We start from the raw sequence: 21,524 nt of genomic DNA, 5'->3' as shown, positions 1-21,524 counted from the left end.
GACTTTTCTGAATTTCCCGGAACTCCTTACGGAATGTTACAGAAGCTAATGGAACTGTCTTGAATTTTGTCGGAATTTACCCTTACAGATCTTTAATCATACCAGAAAGTCTGGACTTTCCTGAAGTTTTTAGAACATCCCTGAAAATATTGGACTCACCCTTAGGATCTCTGAAAATCCTTAAAGATCTCTGAGATACTTGGAACTTCTTTCAAGATTTAAGAAAAAAAAAATCCTCAGTACATCTCTTCTCTGAAGTTCCCTGGATATCTCTGAAGTTCTCAGAACTTCATAAAAGATCGTGAATTTTTCCTGAAGCAAATTAAACCGCCTAAGAAATTTTTGACGCTTCGCTGAAGTTCCCAAAACTTTCCAAAATATTTCGGAACATCCCTTACGTTCCGTATTTTTTTTATTCTGTGAAATTCTCAGCATTTCATTTCATTCCTGAGAACATTTTTAAAGTTCCTAAAAATTTTATGAATTTAATGGAACTGTTCTGAAGATCTCGCAATTCTCCAGATCATGATCCTGAACTTCCCTGAAGCTGTGTGGACTTCATGAATAAACAAAAAAAAATCGGTGGATTTCTCGAATTTCTCTTAAATTCACTACAGTTCCTTTGAGTTCTTTGGACTATCCTCAAGTTCTAGATAGAGCTCGAATTAGGGCGTAACAACTTTTGTAAACAATGACTTCTTTTGATGTTTTCTAGGAAATCAAGGCACGTCCACGCAAACCAACATAACCATCGGGTAGGGGAAGTCTTCTTCTACCCGATGAGGATGTTGGTTTGCGTGGGCGAGCCTTGAATTTTTAGAAATCATCGATAGAAGTCATTGTTTACAAAAGTTGTTTGGCCCTAATTCCAGCTCCATCTAGGGTTATCGGAACTTCTTGAAGGTTCCTGCTATTTTCCTGAAATCATGCAACTGCCCTAAAGTTTTCAGAACTGCCATGTAGTTCACTGAAACAATCTTACAGTTTTCCAGAAATTAATAGAACTGCAGAAATTAATAGAACTGCAGAAATTAATAGAACTGTGAGCCTGATCGATTCGTCATTTGGCGTGGAGCTGCTCAATATCGAAATAAAAAAAATTACCTACCGATGATGCTTGATTATTTCCTCCGCTCGCACACGGCATTCTTCATCCAGCTAATGGACATGGCGCGTCTACCGGCAGAGTGGAGAACGCCGTTTCTCTAAGCGCCGCGCCAGCCAACCGGCTGACGTCAATATCATATCGACCATGGCTACACTCCACACTCTTTTCTGCTGGCTCACAATGAAAATGATATCGCACAAGACGCTCTGTTGACTGAATTCATTCAATTCCCTGCTCAATGCTTCATGACTTCCAATTTCCCAATATTTACAAAACAAAGCTCCCAAAGGAACTGTACTGGCTGTTTACAAACAAATGTCTGTCATAAACGCCCCCCAGCCTTCTAGGATACATTCGAAAACAAACATACCTGCCCGCACATTGTTGCACGATCACGCTGATCACTGAAATGCATTCTTCGGTTGGCTCGGTTCAAACCCATGGAAAAAAGGCTACCTACCGGGTCGTGAAAGCCATGAATTCCACTTGATTTATTTGGATTTGTGATGTCTCGGACCGGTGGGGCCCGGCCGGCTACAATACTGTATTCCTAATGGACGGTGCCGGCAGAGGCTAGGCTATGACGTCAATCAAAGACCGGTGAGACGATCCACCACGGTGCGCAGAGGGGATGATGGCAAGCCACAGCAAACAAACTCGAACGGCTGGAAAGTTACTTTTGTTTTACGCCGCATGTCAAAGTATGCGTTGATACATTTTGAATGCTTGGATTGGTTCTGATGAATCGATAAAATCTGAGTAAGCCTACTTATCGGATTGAACACTAGTTGAAACCTAAGGGGAAGAGGAGACAATACGGGGGCGAAAACGAACCACTTTTCTGTCAAACGCGAACCAGCTTGTGATTGGCCGATTTGAAGTTTACGCATACGAGATAAAAGAGTAAGAAGCCAGTTGTCTTCTTCCTCTTAGGTTAAAACCAAATCGACTTCGGCAGGCATCTTAAGGTCATTTGTGACAACTGTCAAACATTCTGTTTCCGTTCCACTTTCGCCCACATTGCATTTGGGTCTTTATCCTCAGAAAACCTTTTAAAGTCTGTTTACAATTCTCTTCGAATTCACGTCAATACTTTCTTGGAATTTTTTAGAATTCTTAACATTTACTTACTATCCTTCTCAAGATTCCCAAAAAAATATCTTCAGAATCACCTAGGAATTCTGCTTGAAGTTCTTTTCACAATTCCCTTGGAAATATTCTAAGAATTAGCTAGGAATTATATTCAGGACTTCCTTCATTCTGTCAAGAAATTCTTTGAAATTAATCTCAGAATTTCGACATTATCTCCGAACTCCCTGTGCATTTTTACCAGAATTTTGTATTAATTCCTCGCGGATTTTCTCTTGAATTAACATTTAAATTCCTTTTAAATTCTCCTAAATGTTGCATAGATATTCTTAGATTATTTGGAATTATAGATTTCCTCAATTACTATTATTCCAAACTAAACTTCCTTTTCCAAAACTTTGAAGGATCCTGAATTTACCAAAACCTTAATTCGAAGAAAATTAAAACAAAAGCAAAAAACCAACAACCAACGAGGGGTGGAAAATCAAAAGATTCAGCGGACCTTCGGTGAGACGCATCAACCGATAAGACTTCAATCGTATCTCAACCGATTGCAACCGTTTTCCATGGAGCGCAGATACAGCAGGTCATCAATGTCCAACGCCTTTCCCCTATTGCACGTCAATCATCTTCCATCTACGTCTTTCCTTATCTTTATTACACGGTAACATAACAATAAGAAGTAACAATAATACATATTAGCACATCACTCGCTTCTGAGCGCATCGGAGATTTATATATACATACACACACAGCAGAAGATCTTGCGTGTAACCTGTTATCGGACTAGTCAATACACCCAAATTTGTCTGAACTCTAGAGTAACCTTAAGCGCTACCAAACAAACGACGAATCGCATCAATCAATGGTTACAAACCTTCTTTTTGGTTGGCCGCTTTTTGGCGTTCAGGTCCGGGAACGCCTTCTCGTTGAGATCACTGCAGACCACCGGTGGCCGTAGACCGAGATCCTGCAACCGTTGCTTCAGAACGCCATCGTCCTCTTCGCAGCTCAGGGTGGAACAGGTCGAACAGTCGGATACCTTCCGTTCCGGTGTCCGCAGGCCGCACTGATAGTCACAACCTTCCAACGCACTGATCGACGAGCCGCAGTAGTTCAAATTACTACATGACGAGGCCGCACTAACGTCCGAGTCGCAATCGGTGGATGCCCGGCGAAGCCGATGTCTCCGGAGGTATTCTATTTCCTCGAGGGTAATGCCGCACATGGTGTCATCGGAGTAGTCCGATACGACTACGGATGGTGTCCGAACGTAGCGAACTCCGTCGACTCCGGAATCGCTAACGTAGCTCTGGGCGGACTCTCGGCGGGAGATCGAATTGCTAGGACAGCCGAGGGCCTCCGTTGAACCGGAGTCTGCGAGGGGTGAATAAGAAGCAAGCGGGAGTTCGATGAGCTGAGCTTCCAGGATCATTTTGCTGCGAACGACCGTCGGGCAGTGGTCTCCGGTGGTGGGTACATTGTCCGAGGTCGGGAGCAGTGCTGGTTCTGCCACAGGCAGAAGTGCTGCGCGCAGGGGAATATCCAACACCCCGAGAGTTAGACGGCGCGTCTTGCCGACAGTGTTGATGATCTGCTGTTGCTCCTGTTGACCGATGTCTTCATCCAACCCGAGGGCGGAATCTGAACTCGACGAACGGGTGACCTTGTCTCGGTTTTTCATCTTCAGCTGTACTCTACCTGAGCTTTCTTCGTCACTTGAACAGTAAGGACTCTGCTGAGTGGTACTCCAACCGTCGTCCGATACGGGACTTCTAGTTTCTCGAATGCGAGCTGAACTGCTGGCATCCAGCTGCTCTACCAGTGCTGTACTGCTTACCGTACTCGACTGTACTTCAGTGGCAACGTTAGCACCTGTCTTATCACCAGCCACGACTGCCGTCTTATCTAATCGCCTTTTATCACCGTCTACCCGCCCACCTCTACCCTTCTTGCCACCAACGGCTATACTGTTCAGGAAGGTCTGCGTTTCGGCTTCCTTCTGCTTGATAATGTTTGCATACATCTCAATAAGCCGTTCGACGCACGGAAACCGGACCATGTCCTCGTCACTTTCGACCCCGGAGGAAAACGACCCGGATCCGGACCCGGAGCGTCGTTCTCCTTCGCCATCTCCGTCCCAGTAACGCTTGTAGACGGCTGTCTTCCGCTGCCGCGGTCTGCCACCACTGCCAACCGCTTTTGTACCGGTCATTTCACCCTCGTCGTCGTCGTCGTTGTAGTCTTTAACGGCCTTATCAGCCAGCTCAAGCGAGCAACTAAAGATACCGTTGTCTCCTGCCGTCTCCTTCGCACCTCGTCTGCCCAGCACCGAACAAATATGGCCAGTAGCTCTGACAGCGGCTTTGACGTCAGTTGTCGACTGAGATTCAAACATACCCACTATGCCGGCCACCGTTACAGAACACGATGAAGAAGTGGAAGCAGCAGCGACAGCAGGTTCGGTCATCCCGATTGGCCCGATTAATCACAACCGCTGTCCACAATCATCGGATAACTGTGCATTTGCGTTGAGCGGAGGGAATTTCCCAAAATTTGATGTCATTTGAATTTCCGAGCTTACGGCTGGATTACTAACCGAGGACGGAAGGTTCCATGACTGCGTTTTGAGGACGTGGTGCAGTCGGATCTGGTCGGTCTACGGTTATCTACGGGCGGTGTGTGTGCTCCAAAGTGCGCACGCGGATAAATCTGAAAGGAAAACAAAAACAGATAAGGAAATGAAATTAGTATGGTGACGGTGGCGGCGGTGGTGGATTGCTATTAAACAAGCTGACACTGATGGCATGGCAGTGTGGAGTGCGGCCCAGCGGCAGGAAGATGGCAAACTGGAATTGATTGAGTGGACTGCTAATGAGGTGAAGATAGCACCAGGGGAATGTTCGGAGAAATGTTGATCCCGTGATTGAATTTGTTTGCTGAAAGCAGTCAGTCGGTTCTGATTTACAGCTGATCAATTTTTATCGAACCAAATTTCACAAGGGCAGTGACGGTACTTGAATTGGCACCAATTCATTTACAACCGACAACATTTCTAATTATTATTACTCACTTCATTACTCATAGTACGTCACAAAGCAATGTTGGGAAATGTCAATCCAACGTCAATTTGGAATCCAAAAATAAAGATTGGCACCGCAAATGACATTAACATTCAGACTGAAACATGATTTGGCTGTTTCATAAGAGGGAAGTTTCAAATATTATTGTAGAATAAGAGTGATTTGATAAGCTGTGATTACTCATGGTTACTCCGTGAGTGACCAGCTCCGAAAACTGCTCTGATCAAAGCTGGGAATGAAAATGTGCAAGGAAATTTTCGGACGACCATATAGATTACCCAGTGGCGTGCGCAAGGGGGGACGTGCCCCCTCCCACCCTAATTGATTTTGAGTTCACACCCCATGTGCCCTCCTTATGTTTTTCACCCACACAAAATAATTTTAAGCTATCAAAACAATTATAGATTTTGAGTAGACAACTCCCCGTTGATGGATCGAAGTAGGCCACGCTGGAAATTCGACGTGTTTTGTTTTTGCTGCTATTTATTTTTCGCGAATTTTACGGAGTGTTCAGCAGTGACCATGGCAATACAGTGATAGATGGTGGACTTGGGATAAAGGGTGATACGGTCAAAATTTGGTCAATATCAACTTGACGTATTTCTTTCAATTTTGCATTTAAAAAACCTGAACACCCCTCATTTTGAAGGTGTGTGTGTGTAGAATGTTGCTCCTATTTTGATTTTGGAATTCACTCTTCAGTTGTTAAAATGCCGTCCAAGCAAGAAGAGCAGCGTATCAAAATTTTGCTCGCGCATCGCGAAAATCCGAGCTACTCGCACGCAAAGTTGGCAAAATCGCTAAAAGTTGCCAAATCAACCGTTACAAATGTAATTAAAGTGTTTGGGGAACGTTTGTCGACAGCCAGGAAGTCTGGATCGGGGGGAAATCGAAAACCGGAAGCCGCTGAGACGACAAAGAGAGTTGCCGGTAGTTTCAAGCGAAACCCTAACCTCTCTCTCCGAGATGCCGCAAATAAGCTGGGTGTATCGTCTACAACCGTGCATCGAGCCAAAAAACGAGCCGGACTATCGACTTACAAGAAGGTAGTGACTCCAAATCGCGATGATAAACAAAATACGACGGCCAAAGCGCGATCCCGGAAGCTGTACACGACGATGTTGACGAAGTTTGACTGCGTGGTAATGGACGACGAAACCTACGTCAAAGCCGACTACAAGCAGCTTCCGGGACAGGAGTTTTATACGGCAAAAGGAAGGGGAAAGGTAGCAGATGTTTTCAAGCACATGAAACTGTCAAAGTTCACAAAGAAATATCTGGTTTGGCAAGCCATCTGTACCTGTGGCTTGAAAAGCAGCATTTTCATAGCTTCCGGGACTGTCAACCAAGAAATTTACGTGAAAGAGTGTTTGAATAAACGTCTGCTGCCTTTCCTGAAGAAACACGGTTGTTCCGTACTGTTTTGGCCGGATTTGGCATCTTGCCATTACGGTAAAAAGGCCATGGAGTGGTACGCCGCCAACAACGTGCAGGTGGTTCCCAAGGACAAGAACCCTCCCAACACGCCAGAGCTCCGCCCAATTGAGAAATACTGGGCTATTGTCAAGCGGAACCTAAAGAAGACCAAAAAAACTGCTAAGGGCGAGCAGCAGTTCAAGGCAAACTGGCTTTCTGCGGCGAAGAAGGTGGACAAGGTGGCTGTACAAAATCTGATGGCAGGGGTCAAGCGTAAGGCCCGGCAATTCGGATTTGGAAAAGCGGAAGCCTAACTGAATATTTTTCCTGAATTTTATACTAATTGAACTTGAAAAAGAAATTTAATTTGATTTTTTAAATAAACGATTTCACCGATTTACACGCGTTTTCCGTTGACCAAATTTTGACCGTATCACCCTTTAGACAGCGAGCAAGGAGTCAACATCGAACCAGGAACGGAAATTAGTGCGGATTTATCTCCCTTGGAAAACAAGACAACCCGGAAAAGGCGGAATCATGTCAGAACCGGCTAAGGACGATCTACGGAAGGAAATTGCCGGTGAGGCACGGCATGAAATACAAAGCGTTAGATAAAAAGTACAAAGGATTCCAAAACAAGCAATTAACGGCGACAGACCAGCGGAGCATGGTGAGACCGGGCTAATTATTCTTTATAAATTAAATATCAAAATTAAACTAAATACGCGCCAGGTTTGAAAAGAATATTTTCGAATCTGTAAGTGCGTATGTAATGCGCATGCGGCGCTTATTGTGAGTGAAAGTAACCTCGGAATGAGTGTGACTCTCCAAACATTCTGAAATGGGTTGCTAGATCTGCAATAGAGCTATCACCTTCTAACTCCCGCACTAAAACTATCTACAATGACCATTAGAGTGATGCAAAATTTGAAATTTTCGCTCCACAATACTTAAACGATTCCAAATCGGATCCTGACTAACCTCTCAAAATTTGAACCCATTTGGTGAGAAACTGAGATGGCACAAACCATTTGAAGTTTGTGAGGGAATTACTATGGTAAAACCAAGATTTTTGTTCATGTCTATCTAATAATTCACCATATGGATCTGCTTCAAAAGTTTTCAACTTTATTTGTAGGAAATTTTCCCAGCTACAACTTTGTGGAAGACCACTTTTTGATTAAAGGATCGAAAGTTATCAATGGTTCAATGCACTGATGTCTTATGATCATGCTCAATCAACTGCTCAGCAGGCAACATTGGTGTTTCTGAGGCGTTGAATAGGACACACAAATCATGGCTACTATGTCAGACTGCAAAATACAGTGTTGCCTACAGAGCAGCTGCTTGATCATGTCATAAGTTTACCAATCTCTTAAATAATTAATAACTTTTTCCTATCTCGTTTTACATAGAAACAATTTTCAGCAAAGTTGTAGCTGAGAAAATTTTCTATAAAAATGGCTATCGAACTGTTTCGCAGCTCAATATGGGAAAAGACTAGAAGGCAATGAACAAAAAGTTAAGATTTCCCATAGTAATTTACATGTAAACTTCAAATGGCTTGTGCGAAGTCTGTTTCTAACCAAATGAGTTGTAACTTTGAGAGGCTAATCAGGACCCGATTTGAAAACATTTAAGCACTTTTGAGCGATAAAGTCATATTTTGCATCAGTCTAATGGGTATTTCCGGAAAGGGGACGACGTTTAGAAGCCGGAAATCGATGCCAGACGTCATTTTGTTATTCAAGATGGTGGCCATAGGTTCAAGAAAAACTGTCAAATACCCTACAATATGGGTATTTTCGGAGAGGGGATGACGTGTAGAGGCTGGATATCGATTAAAGTCGCCATTTTGGAATCAAAGCTGGCGGGCATCAGTTCAATAAAAACTGTCAAATTCCAAAATGTGGGTGTTGATTAAGTTAAGTGTGGGAACGACGTGTAGAGATCAGATATCGATGCCAGACGCCATTTTGAAAATGAAGATGATGGCCTTTGCTTTAGCGTACACTTTTAATGGGGACGAAGTGCATAGGCCCAAAATCGATGTCTGCCACCATTTTGGGATCCAAAATGGTGGCAATTGGCTTTCGAAGGGACATTTAGTGGCTATGGACAACCTCGTATCAGTTCAGCACAGTTAACGTCGACCGTGTATGGAGTAGGTTTGGCGATAATCCACTAGGAAGATGAATTTTGTTTAATTAATGTTTTAGGGTATTTTGGAGCTCAAAATCTTGCCTCGCATTAATTTTCCTGAATAATGCTTACCAAGCATGCTGCGTATTATTTGTATAATGTGTATAACGTATTATTGAGCAAGATGGCAACGTTTCGTCTTCCCTTAGCAAATCTTGGATTTTTGCACTATGTTCGTCATAACTGTCCAATGTGCAGAAGCTTTCGAACTCGGAGAGTTGATTTATTTTGAACTCGATTTCTGCCGTGGTGGGATGAAAATATAATCCATATTCATTGTAGATGGGTTCAGTTCGCTAACAATTTCATCTGCTGTAGCCGGTTTATCTCTTATGATTTCGTTGATTTCACCGTATTTCTTATCCACGACGCACTAAACTTTCCGTGCATTTGTTGAATTTCGGGCATGATCTGCAAATCCTCGTTGTCGTCTTCATTGCATTCGTAACTTCTCTTGACATACCTCAGCTTGAAATTTTTGATGATGCCTTGATCAAGGGGTTGAATCAAAGACGTGATCTTTGGTGGCATGTATAGGTGCATTATGTTGGGATTGCTTATGGTTGGCGGATGCAACGGAGCGTTATCAAGAAGCAGCAAAGCCTTGAAGCTAATGTTCTTGGCTGCGCAAAATTCCTCCAACTGTGGTGAGAAGCAGTCGTTTATACAGTCCTCAAATAATTATTGTTGCCACGACAATGCCCAGGGAGATTTACTTCCTGTAAATTTTGCTTTAGAGAAAAAAAACATGATTGAGAACCCTTGTTTGTCCCCATTTGGTCCCGGCATTGTTTTCAGGTGCTCTGAGTCATAAGATCTTTGAGGCATTTTTTTTTCTAAAACAGTTTTGTTTCATCACAATTGAACACTTGTTTAAGGCAATACTGAATACTTTAAATTTCTTTTTCAACCAACGATCAAATGGCATCGATTTCTGGCCTTTACACATCGTCCTTTTTCCGGAAATACCCATATTGTAGGGTATTTGACAGTTTTTCATGAAACGATGACCGCCATCTTGGATTTTAAAATGGCGTCCGAAATCGACGTCACCCCTTTTACGTTTCGTGTCCTCATATTGCACAGAAACATCTTATATGGACAAGCTTTCCAGACATAACATATTAAGGAAGTTCATGTGCACGCTAGCGCCGCGTAGTAAGATAGTTAGTACGAAATGCCTGCCGGAAGTTGCGTCGTTCATCAAGTTATACCATAAGGGCGAAGACGCGGTGTCCGGGCCGGATCTGGCGTCGGCCCACTACTCGAAGCGATCGTTCAAGGAAATGGAGTGGCTGAATATCGATGTGGTACCCAAGTCGGCGAACCCGCCCAACGTCCCCTAGCTCCGTCCCATCGAGAATTTCTGGGCCAACCTGAAGCGTAAGATCTACTCCAACAATTTTGTCGCGAAAACTGAATTGATAAATAAAACGAAGATAGAACTCAACAACATGCCTACACCAGGGCTGGTAGCGAGTAACTTTTTAGTGACTTGGTCACTTTTTTCAAGTCAGTCACTAAAAAGTTTCTTTTTTTTTAAGTCCAAGTCACTAAAGTCACTTTTTCTTGTACTAAGTCACTATTTTCAACTTTTTTAGCGTAATTTTTTTTCAAGATTGATTATTGTTTGCATTGTGACGTTTAATCGTCTTTCTCGCTCGGATAAAATTACCTGAGTTTTCCAAGTAAGTTAGTCTAAGATCTAAAAATATTAAATGTCTTGAAGTTTTGTATTCGATGTACAAGTTCAAGATATTGAGAATATATTCTAAGTGCCAGAATTAAGTAAAAAAATAAATGATTTATTTCAAGTTCGTAATTAATTTTATGAAAGATTAGAGATCTTCAGTACAGTCCCATTAACTTTACAACAATTGCGGAACTTTTGAGAAGTTCTGAGGAATGAAAGGAAATGCTGAGAATTTCAGTGACGCTCTATAAACAAACTGCGGGAACATAAGGAAAGTTAACACGCTGCAAATATGGGAAACTTACTAGCAGCTGTAAGAACCTCAAAGCGGTTCTTTTAGCATCCGAGACTTTTCAGGAACTTTTATGAAGTTCCTAGAATTTCAGGGAATTCACATTGACACCTTGTGAACTTGACTAATTTAGAAAACTTAAGGGGTATTGTGCAAATTTTTAAGTTCTAAGCAGCTCAGAAAAGCTAGATAGATTAAAAACCTATAATCGTTAATTTAGATAAATTCAAGATAGTTCCATGATGTGCTGAAAAACAAATCGAGAACCCTTAAGATGTTCCGCGAATTTCAGGGAAGTACAGAGACCTTCAGAGAATTCATGAAAACTTCAGAAATATTTCAAAAACTTCACATAAGTCCAAAGATTTTCAGGGAAATTTAAAGGTGTTTACTATTTATCTCCGAGCAGAACCGAGATCTTCAATAGAACTGAGAGCGTTATGGAAGCTTCGAGAACATCAAGACAGGTCAGAGAATCAAAAAGCAGTTCAAATAATTTCAAGGAAATATTAGAAATCTTAAAGAAGTTTCAAGAAACTCAGTGAATTTCCGAAAACTTCAGCAAAGCTCCGAGAGAATTCCTGGAAATTTTATGAACATCCGGAAAACGTGAGAGTATTTTAAGGGTGTTATATCATGGAGATTCTAAGAACTTTGATTAGAGAACATCAACGAAGTTCCAATAATAAAAAAAAATGCGAAAACTTTTAGCAAGCAGCGATATCTTCAACAAATTCCAGAGAACTAAATTTAGATATTTTTATATAGTTTAATGACATTCAGTGAAGTTCCGAGTACTTCGTGGACGATCAGATAGCTTCAGAATAATCGCATTGACTTAAGCAAATTTGCAGCGACTTACAAGGAGTTCCGTGTAATTATAAGGTATTCCAATAATTCTATGATTGATCCTAAAATGTCAGAAGCGTCAGGGAATTATGAATATATATTAGAAAATTTGCTTGATTATTAAACAAATTTAGATAACTTCAGGTAAGCATAGATAAGTTCAGGGGAAAGCGAGTGTTAATAATGGTTATAATGAATCAATCGATCAGAAATATTCCTACGCATCTGTTTAACTTAAGACTTTATCATTTTTTGAAATGTCACTATTGAAAATTGCACGAATGTGCAACTGTTGCTATGATAGTTAAAATTATCACCGATTGCCTGCGCAAAACCGATTTCCCTAACACAGATTTCAAAGTTGAATTCGATCCGGTCTCACCATACGGTGTTTATTCAATCACCGCGTGGTGAGTGATGGTGTTCTCCAGTACACAACGAAAGGTTCCCCGCAAGCAGCTAGCTATCAAGGATTTGAACCGATTACTCACGGTCTTCTCGAGGTTAGTGGATGAAAATTGTGTGGATCGGGAGAGGGAAAAGGAGATTTGGAATATGATTTATGATTAAAAAATTGCACTATTTCTAAAACATGTACTTAATCCTATCATTTATATCAGCTTTGTAATTATACAATTATTACATAAACATATATACACCTGTGTTCAATATAATAGCAGCGCATGCCAATTTTCATACAAAATGGTCAACTTTGACAAGTTGTAACTTTGTTCTCCTAAGATCAATTGAGCCGAAAAGTTCACCACAGAACTACAAATATGTTCAATTTTACGATTACAAAATACCAAATTTTTGGAAGCACCTGCTGGAAATTGAGACACTAGGTAAAATTGTTCAGCAGTACTAATAATTTGCATTTCAGCTCAATTTTGAGATTTTAAATTTAACATTTCTCAAAATTATAACAATCCCCACCCAATTAACAAGTGTACATAATAGTAATTTTTTTTTAAATATTTGCAGTACATAAAAATTCAAATCAAAAACTGCAACAGGTCTTTCAAAAAATATAGTATTTATTAATCGTAAAATTGAACATATTTGTAGTTCTCTAGCGAACGTTGACCATTTTGTATGAAAATCGGCATGCGCTGCTATTTTATCGAACACAAATATACAAAAAATACACACACAAATACATATACAAAACACAAACTAAACACAAGATTAATCAAACTTTCTAAGATTAATATTCTTCAAGAAAACATATATTTGCATAAACTCCAGATCGCGTTTAGCCAAAATATCCCAAAGTGGAACATTAGGTTGTCTATCTCGAGCCCGAAGGGAATCGTACAACTCGGATCTGACTCTTTCCCCGCTAGTGTTTCCAAGCCCATTCTCTTAGCTGTGGTTTCGCTAGATAGTAGATAGGGACAGAGGGAATCTCGTTAATGCACCATTCATGCGCGTCACTAATTAGATGACGAGGCATTTGGCTACCTTAAGAGAGTCATAGTTACTCCCGCCGTTTACCCGCGCTTGCTTGAATTTATTCACGTTGACATTCAGAGCACTGGACAGAAATCGCATTGTGTCAACACCTGTTGAGGCCATCAGAATGCTTTGTTTTAATTAGACAGTCGGATTCCCTCAGCTGTGCCAGTTCTGAATTGACTGTTTGGTGATAACTGCAGCGCCCGCGGGATACACACCCACACATGGGAGCGAAGGCCCCACGGAGGAACGCATTGAGGCCAGTGATGGAGAAGTTCGCGAAAACTCACTATGACTCACGAACTTTTCCCTTGGTGAACTTCATGAAATATCGCGAACTTTTCCAACACTGATTGAGGCAAACTACCACCGCGAAGCAAAGTAAAATAACAACCTGATATCATCTTGAAAACAAGTCTTGTTATTCCAGATATAATTTCGTTTTCAGTTGTTATCGCATAACAAATTTAGTTATCAACCTCGACTAATTTTGTTATCACTTGTTACCATGAAAGAATAAGAAATGATGCAAGGTTACTTCAAATATTATGTGAGCATCGTGGAGTTAAATCTGAGATGTACGATCCCTTCGGGTTTGAGACGCGCAGTGGCGTCGCCTTAATCTCAATCTACCTGTGCACCAACTCTCAAAACATAAACAATTATCAAAATATTGCTTGCAATGGATAAATATCTAGTTAACTAGAAGATGAATATGGCATTAAAGCTGTTTTTGAAAGTTGGTGCACAGGTAAAAAGTGAGGTTAAGCGACGCCACTGGAGACGCGATCTGGAGTTTATGAAACTCATATGTGTTTTCTTTAATAATATCAACGTCATGTCTTTCGTCTGGGCAATGATTGACAAGCTGTGGATATAGAAGAAAATTAGGATTAGTTACACTACAAATTGCAAAACGATGATAAATTGCTCACCTCATCAGGTAACGTGAACTTCCCGATAGTCCTCGCTGAAAACGTGGTTGGTTGCATCCGTCATGTTGATCACTCTCAGGTAACCATGGTCAGTGCCGGGATGGCCATATCTAAAGACGGGACTCCCAGCTTGAGCCATTTTTGCTCCTCCGTGGTACGTATTCTGTTGGGTGATGAATTACAGTAACCGGCATAAAAAAAGATCCACCGGCTCACTTGTTAGATAAATCGGTTTTCTTTCCCAAGCACTTTTTAAAAGCTATATTATTGCACGTTTTAAGCTTGTTCTAGTACCACTTGTTATAGTACGTGCAAGAGTTTCAATATACGAATCAGTTCAGGTCAACCACTAACGAAATTCAAACGCACCCCTTGTTTACGGTATGACATAAAAAAAGATCCACCTGTAGAAAAAAAATTTGCCGTGTAAATTCCGTTGACATACCCCTCACAATTCCTAATGTTGACATTTGTTTATTTACATTCATCGCAAATCTCTGCTGCAGCGCTGAGAAGTAAACGTATTGTGCGAAAGTAACGAGTTTTTGAAAGTTCAAATATGGGTGGAAAGAAAATCTCGTATCAAATTCGGAATCTAATCGTTCGTGACTTTGAGAAAAACGAATCTCAGCGCAAAATTGCTGAAAAATACTCTGTGAGTCGCGGTGCGGTTCAAAAGATAATTTTGAAGCACCAACGGGTTGGAAGCGTTGCAGATCGATCTGGACGAGGACTTAAACGTAAATCTGATCACCGAGAGGACTCCAGAATCATCCGGGAAATCAAAAAGGATCCGTTTGTTACCAGCCGCGGAGTGAAAGAAAAGTTGAACCTAACAATATCCGAACGAACAATTCGACGCCGCATTGCTGAGCACGGCTTAAAGAGTTATTTTGCTCGGAAGCGGCCGTTCATCAGCAAGGTCAATAAGGAAAAGCGTCTGAGGTTTGCAAGAACCCACATCAATAAGCCCCTGGAATTCTGGAAACGTGTTATCTGGTCAGATGAATCGAAGTTTGAGCTTTTTAACAAAAAACGACGTTTGCGAGTATGGCGGAAAAGCGATGAAGGGCTCCAGGACAAACATCTTCAAGCAACCATGAAGCACGGTGGAGGAAATATTATGGTCTGGGGTTGTTTCTCATGGTTTGGTGTGGGAAATCTGGTGCTGATCAATGGAATCATGACAGCGGAAGGCTATATTGACATTCTTAACGAAAATTTGGAAGAGTCTTTGCTAAAAATGGAATTGGAAGACAACTACATCTTCCAGCAGGATAACGATCCCAAGCACACGGCAAAGAAAACGCTCGCATTCTTTCGAGCCTGTCGCATCAAACCCTTGGAATGGCCACCCCAGAGCCCTGACTTGAACCCAATCGAGAATCTCTGGGCAATTCTCGATAACAGAGTGGAGAAGACCGGCGTAACCAACAAGCAGACATATTTTGCTGCCCTGGAGAAGGCCTGGAATGAACTGGATCCACAGCACCTCAGAAACCTGGTCGAAAGCATGCCGAAACGACTGCAGTCCATTATCGAAGCGAAGGGAGGTCATATTAACTACTGACCAGCTGATCATAATCGATTTTGTATGATTATAACACATGAAACATAAAATGGATCTTTTTTATGTCATACCTCAAAAAGTCATGCGAATTGAATTTGTTGTTTATTTTAAGTTTTGGAATAAAAATTACCAATATCGTTGAGTCAAAATAAACTTTTGTTATTTAGTTATCTGAGACATAAATCATATTAATTGACTTTTTGAAAAATAAATGAGTTTTACTGCATTTTTACATTCGACATCGGTGGATCTTTTTTTATGCCGGTCACTGTAAGTTTGCTGCAGCTGCAAAGTGGCGTCGACGCCGGTGATCGGGCTAAAAAAACAACACAACACTTCCACAGTTCAATCACAGACAAACAGACATAACACTCACCATCACATTCTTCGTCATGGTGGCGCCACTGAAGCGTTAAGAAAGTCACTTCATTTCAAACTTATCAGTGATGTCAGTTCTTTTTCAGGTTAATTTAGTATATCTCAGCTTTTGATAATGATAAGGGGACCAAGGCATCCTACTGGAGACATATACAGTAATGACCCGATTTTGTCAGCCCCTTTTTTGAAAACCTTTACTAATGTTCTACGAAGTCCATGCACTTTTTCAGTGGCCTTATTGGACCAAAGTATACCTTGAACACCCATCTTGAAGATGCATGAGAAGAATTTGGAATTACGATTTTATGAAATTATATAATGATAACAGTCTAATGCGCGGAAGGGTTGACATCCGGTAAGTACTATAACACATACTAATCTGACAAATTCAGGAAAAAAAGTTGTTGAATATTACACCCAAACAGTCGATTGGTCATTCCACTTGGGGCACTCATAAATGACGCATTACCACGTTTAAAAACTTGTTTCCTGCAACAACAAAAAATCACACTTCACAATCAAAACAAATCCCTAAAAAGACTGAGCTTCTGTGAATTTCTCCTATGGATCAGTAATTATGCAAAATTCAATCAATTCTATAGATCTGCGGAACATTTCATAGAACCCGACATCACTGACTTCCATCTGTTTTGTATTTATTCAACACAGCTGACGCATTGACAGAACGAGGGAAAAGCAACTAATGACATAAATGCATGAACGAAGGATGCTCCGGTTGCAAAACAATGCTTCGGAATGTGCATGCACAATACGCTTGACGATATTTTTTGAAGACTTTTCTTCTAAGAGTTATGTCTGTTTGTCTGTGGTTCAATGATGATGTTGAACAAATCGAGAACACAAATATGTTCTTCTAGCTGTCACACAGTTATCACACGCTGTACCATACACGAATTGGTTCGTAATTATAATTGACTACAATTTAACAGCCTTTTGGCGTTCACTCTGATTTATTGTGGTTTTATAACGGCAATAAGCAATCTTTTTAGTTTAAATACAGCATTTAACAGTGCAAAAAATTCTTGATCCGTAGTTCAGCTTTATACTGTTTTAAAAACCTTTTAAAGTCTGACGAGAAAATCAGAAAGAGTCTGGTTTTAAAAATGAATTTAATGCCGCACTCTATCCCTTTATAAAACTGTTCAGTAAATCAATTGGTATTTGTTTTATTGATGTCACGACAAAATTCTCCTTAAAGGTGTTTTATCACTATACAAGTAATTATGAAACCGTTCGGCTTCAAACGGGATCAAAAAGCATATATTGATGCTTTTTGGTGCCAATGAAGTGCATCACAAAACCTCCCACTGTTTACAAATAAAACTAAAAAGATGGATCCGCCTAGAGACAGAGAAAAACATAATCGGGTGGGGTATTCCAAAGGATAATCGAGTAATAATTCTAACAATGCTGGGAGGGCAGCTCCGACAAAATCGGTCCACAACAACAGAGCAGCCGACTGAGAGGAGCGAAGTGAACGCGGTTTACGAAGCACTGGAAGCTGTCAAATTAGACGCTTAACATTGATGGGGATACACAGCATATGATGATCCGAATATGAATGCAGCAACGTTGCGATGATGATCCGAATAGCATCAGTGCCAAACTGGGACTGCGGAAAACTGCTGACAGGGAACTCATCCGGAAGAAGGAAAACTTTTCGGGAACGATTGAGCTTCCACCTATTCCATGTTACGTAGACTTAATTCCCGAGTAACTGCTTCCAATAGATGAATTGCCCTTATCAAGGATGTCACGCAACTTGTTGATCCAACGCTGGAGTAAAACATCGTTGCATTGATTGCACAACAAAACAACCGAAAGATAAACAAATTTTGACGTTTAACTTTTTCCAGGCAACTTTTCCACCATTAATGCCGTCATAAAACTAAACGGAATTGGATCAAGCAAATTGGCTTCAGATAAAAACAATTCAGTCTGAAAATTATCCTCATAAATGTCGCATTAAAATGTTTTGCATTTGTTAGCGAGTTCATGAAAGCAAAACAGCTTTTTCACAAATGGCTTAGGGAAAATTAATATTTATGCTATCGCCATATTGTTATTATTCCATTTGCTTTTTTACAATCTTCGTTTTTCAAGATGTTTTTTCTTTAAAAAAAACTTTATTCTTATTAATTCATCAATGAGTTTGGCAAGATCGGACGATATTTATGTATTCCTTTTTATCTTGATTGATGCTTTATTTTTAGTGCGCTTAGCAAGCGTCAAAACCAAATGGCACAAGTATTGGTGCTAAATGGCTTTTATTGTACTTTTAATAAGGATTTCAAATGGTTCTCAATGCATTTATCATATAACCTTTTTGCAGCAAGTCTCGAATGATGTCGAATGAATGTCTCGATAATGCACTCTTCAGAACCTTCTTCAGGGTGGGCCAACTAGACAGATTCTAGTCTTAATGAGGTTTTGGTAGATGTAATAAAGACAAAGCTATCTTGACCAGGGTTTTATGAATGTTGCTTTATAGAAGCCTTGTATTACTTCATAAAACGTTAAATCTTACCTGGGTTGTTTATTATTTTCCTCTGACTAACCTAGAAAATATATGAAATTAGATCTGTCAAAATGAGTTTGACAGCGATTTGTTATGTATTTTCCTTGGATTTGATTAGTTTTGCTTTTGGAAGCAAATTTCAAAACGCACATGACAAACATTCCCGAAGAAACGTGCTCAACTTTTTGGCTCAGCTCTGGTACGTTAATCAATGTACTTGGGACCGATAGGCTAGTCCAGTGTGAGCCAATTTAAAATCGTTAGTTTCCACCGGTTGGTAAATGCTTGGATGGCGAAAGCTATACAGCTAGTTGGTGTTGGTATCAATAAATACTTAATTATCATTTCAAAAATTTTTTTTTATATTCATCCTGGACAAAATAATTTCTATATAAAACACCCATGGGGCATTCATTCGTTTCTATCGAAATGGGTAAGGTTTACTCAGTTGATAAATGTCATCATCTAAGTAACCGTTACCCTGTTTCCTCCATAGGCATGTTTACTCATTTTTGAGTAACTTCCCTTTTGGCTGGAAGTAGCCTCAAAATAGCGTGTAAGACAAAAAATCCAGGCTGGCATAAGTGGAAGATACAGTGTTGCCCTGAATGCAGTCGATTAATCATATCAGAAATTTATCGGCTTCGAAATCTTTTTTTTTTTTTTTATTCAATCAGTGTAGACCGTTTTACAATTCTTACTCAGGGCTGGAAAGCACCTCAGAGCGTTAGCAAAACAACTTTGTGCATGCAACTCACAACACTCGACAAAGAGTGTGTGGTTCTCCCATTTATTTCGCACACTCTTTTCCAACTAATCTGTGAGAAAGCGATCCACCCAATGAGCGGTACACTCCGTGCGGGAGCGTATATTATACAGCAAGCGCTAATGTCTTCTTTGAATTCTTTGCTTACCACAACCAGGGATGGAAAATCATTTACATTCATTTCGTGCATTCATTTACATTCATTTGCCTCTTTTTTCATCAACAGAATTCCGTAAAATAATGTTTGAAGCTTTTGTAGGCTTTGATATTAGCTACATCTTTTGTAAACAACTCAAATCAGTATCTCTTATGCATGATGAATCAGAGTAATAAGAACCCACCATTGTTTTTCAGTGAATGTAAATTGCATTCACTGAAAAACAATAACATGTTCTGCCAGCTCTAGTTCGTCATGCATAAGAGATTCAGATTTTAGTTAACAACAAAAGTTAGAGTTAATAATAAAAGCTGCAAAAGTTCCATACATCATTTTATGGTATTCTGTTGATGAAAAAAGTTAGAGGCAAATGAATGTAAATGAATGCACGAAATGAATATAAATGATTTTCCATCCCTGACCACAACTGCATGCATAGGAGATGAAGAACGGCATAACAAAGAAGAATTTTGTCTTTTCGTTATGTTTCATATTTGCAACCCTACAATGAGTGGCGCTCTTTGCGTCGGAGCCGTCTGAGCGATGACTACACATTGAGCTTTCGTTATTTCTGGGTGTGTGTCTATCTTCTCTTCTCCGCTACTTTACACTTGCGCAGGGTGAAAAACAAGCCAACTTTGTGTTTGCTTGATTCTCACTTTGTTTATTTCAGAAAATCAGTACATTGCGCGCATTGAGCGATCAGATGACAGTCCTGTCTTACATAAACGATAGTTGTTATTGATGCCTAGCTAACCTCGTGAAAAAAAGTTTTTTTAAGCTTACGTTTATTCTTCATTATGTCAATGGATTTACAATGTGTATTATTGCAAGACATCATTCTACTAATGGGCCATTTTTGGCATAGTCTTTTCTTTGATTGTTAATGCTAAACAAATTTCTATTCCACAGTCAGCGAGTGGGAGCATGAACATTTATATTTTCCAAAATCCCTGGGCTGTTAACTCTTTGCGAAATTATATCGTTTATAAAAACAATCATTGCGAACTCTCTTCGCTTTTCGAGCTCTTCTCAAATTAATTAGCATACAACGCGATTCAACAACAAGAACTGCTTTTGAACTGATTCGATTCAATGCGGTTTACATGTGTATCATGATATGGAGCCCAAACTATGCTACAATATTCAAGAAGAGACCTCACATTTTCTACGTAAAGTGTTTCATTGAAGTGCAAACTAAATCCTTTAATGAATTCGAGCATGTTGCTTGCTTTTTAGGTAATGTTATTATAGTGATCAGCAAGGATTAACTTGGAGTCGAGGATAACACCTAATAGGACCTTTGAACTGTTTTCTGGCAGCTGATAAAATTTCACATATGAGCAGATAGCAAGCTTTTCCACAACTTAATTCTAGGACGTTGAGAACATAGTAATTCCCATATAAACATCAAAGGGCCAGTGCAGTATGAGTCCGCAAATAAACTCACATTTTGGGAGCATGATCAGGACCTGATTTAGAATCAATGATGGAGTAAAATCGCTATTTTGAACCACCCTAATGATTAATTCTCTGAATTATTGGCCACGTTTTCAAGCATTGTTTTGCTAAAGTCCTTGAAATGTTCATCTCATCAGTCATTCCAGTATCAATCGCAACAAATCATAAGTAATACTTCACGAATCACTGTCATTAGCTGCGAATCATTATCGGAGGGGGTATGTTTCGCTGTCAATAATCGCACAAATTGTAAACAATTAGCCCATATTTACCGAAATCATCTTCATCTGCCGTTAATACTACGCACAACAACCGCAACAACAACAAGTGGAACCTTTCAAACACGCAAAAAAAAGAACAATCCAAGCAAACTGGTTGGCAAAAAACTATAGAATCCGAACATTCACGTCAAAGCAAGCGGTGTTCAACCATCACCTCATGGTATGTAGTTCCGATTGGCTGAATCTAGATGGTATATCTAAAGAGCCTCTCCATTCAGAGAAAAAGAGAACAGTAATCAAAGAAGGG

At 40.2% G+C, this 21,524-nt stretch overlaps 1 protein-coding gene across 1 annotated transcript in view; it reads right to left on the bottom strand.

Moving 5' to 3' along the window:
* Nucleotides 1-2,834: 2,834 nt before the first annotated feature.
* LOC135704766 (uncharacterized) overlaps nt 2,835-21,524 on the bottom strand; it is a 112,078-nt gene continuing 93,388 nt past the window's right edge. The window contains exon 3 of the mRNA XM_065226269.1: nt 2,835-4,909. Within this exon, the coding sequence (XP_065082341.1) occupies nt 3,060-4,667 (1,608 nt within the window). The 5' untranslated portion in view covers nt 4,668-4,909 and the 3' untranslated portion in view covers nt 2,835-3,059. The remainder of the gene's footprint in view (nt 4,910-21,524) is intronic.

Source organism: Ochlerotatus camptorhynchus, unplaced genomic scaffold, assembly GCF_037179485.1.
Source record: "Ochlerotatus camptorhynchus isolate MF236.1 unplaced genomic scaffold, CSIRO-AGI_Acam_v1.1 ptg000247l, whole genome shotgun sequence".
In the NCBI taxonomy this organism is placed as follows: domain Eukaryota; kingdom Metazoa; phylum Arthropoda; class Insecta; order Diptera; family Culicidae; genus Ochlerotatus; species Ochlerotatus camptorhynchus.
This window is presented reverse-complemented; position numbering and strand designations above follow the sequence as displayed.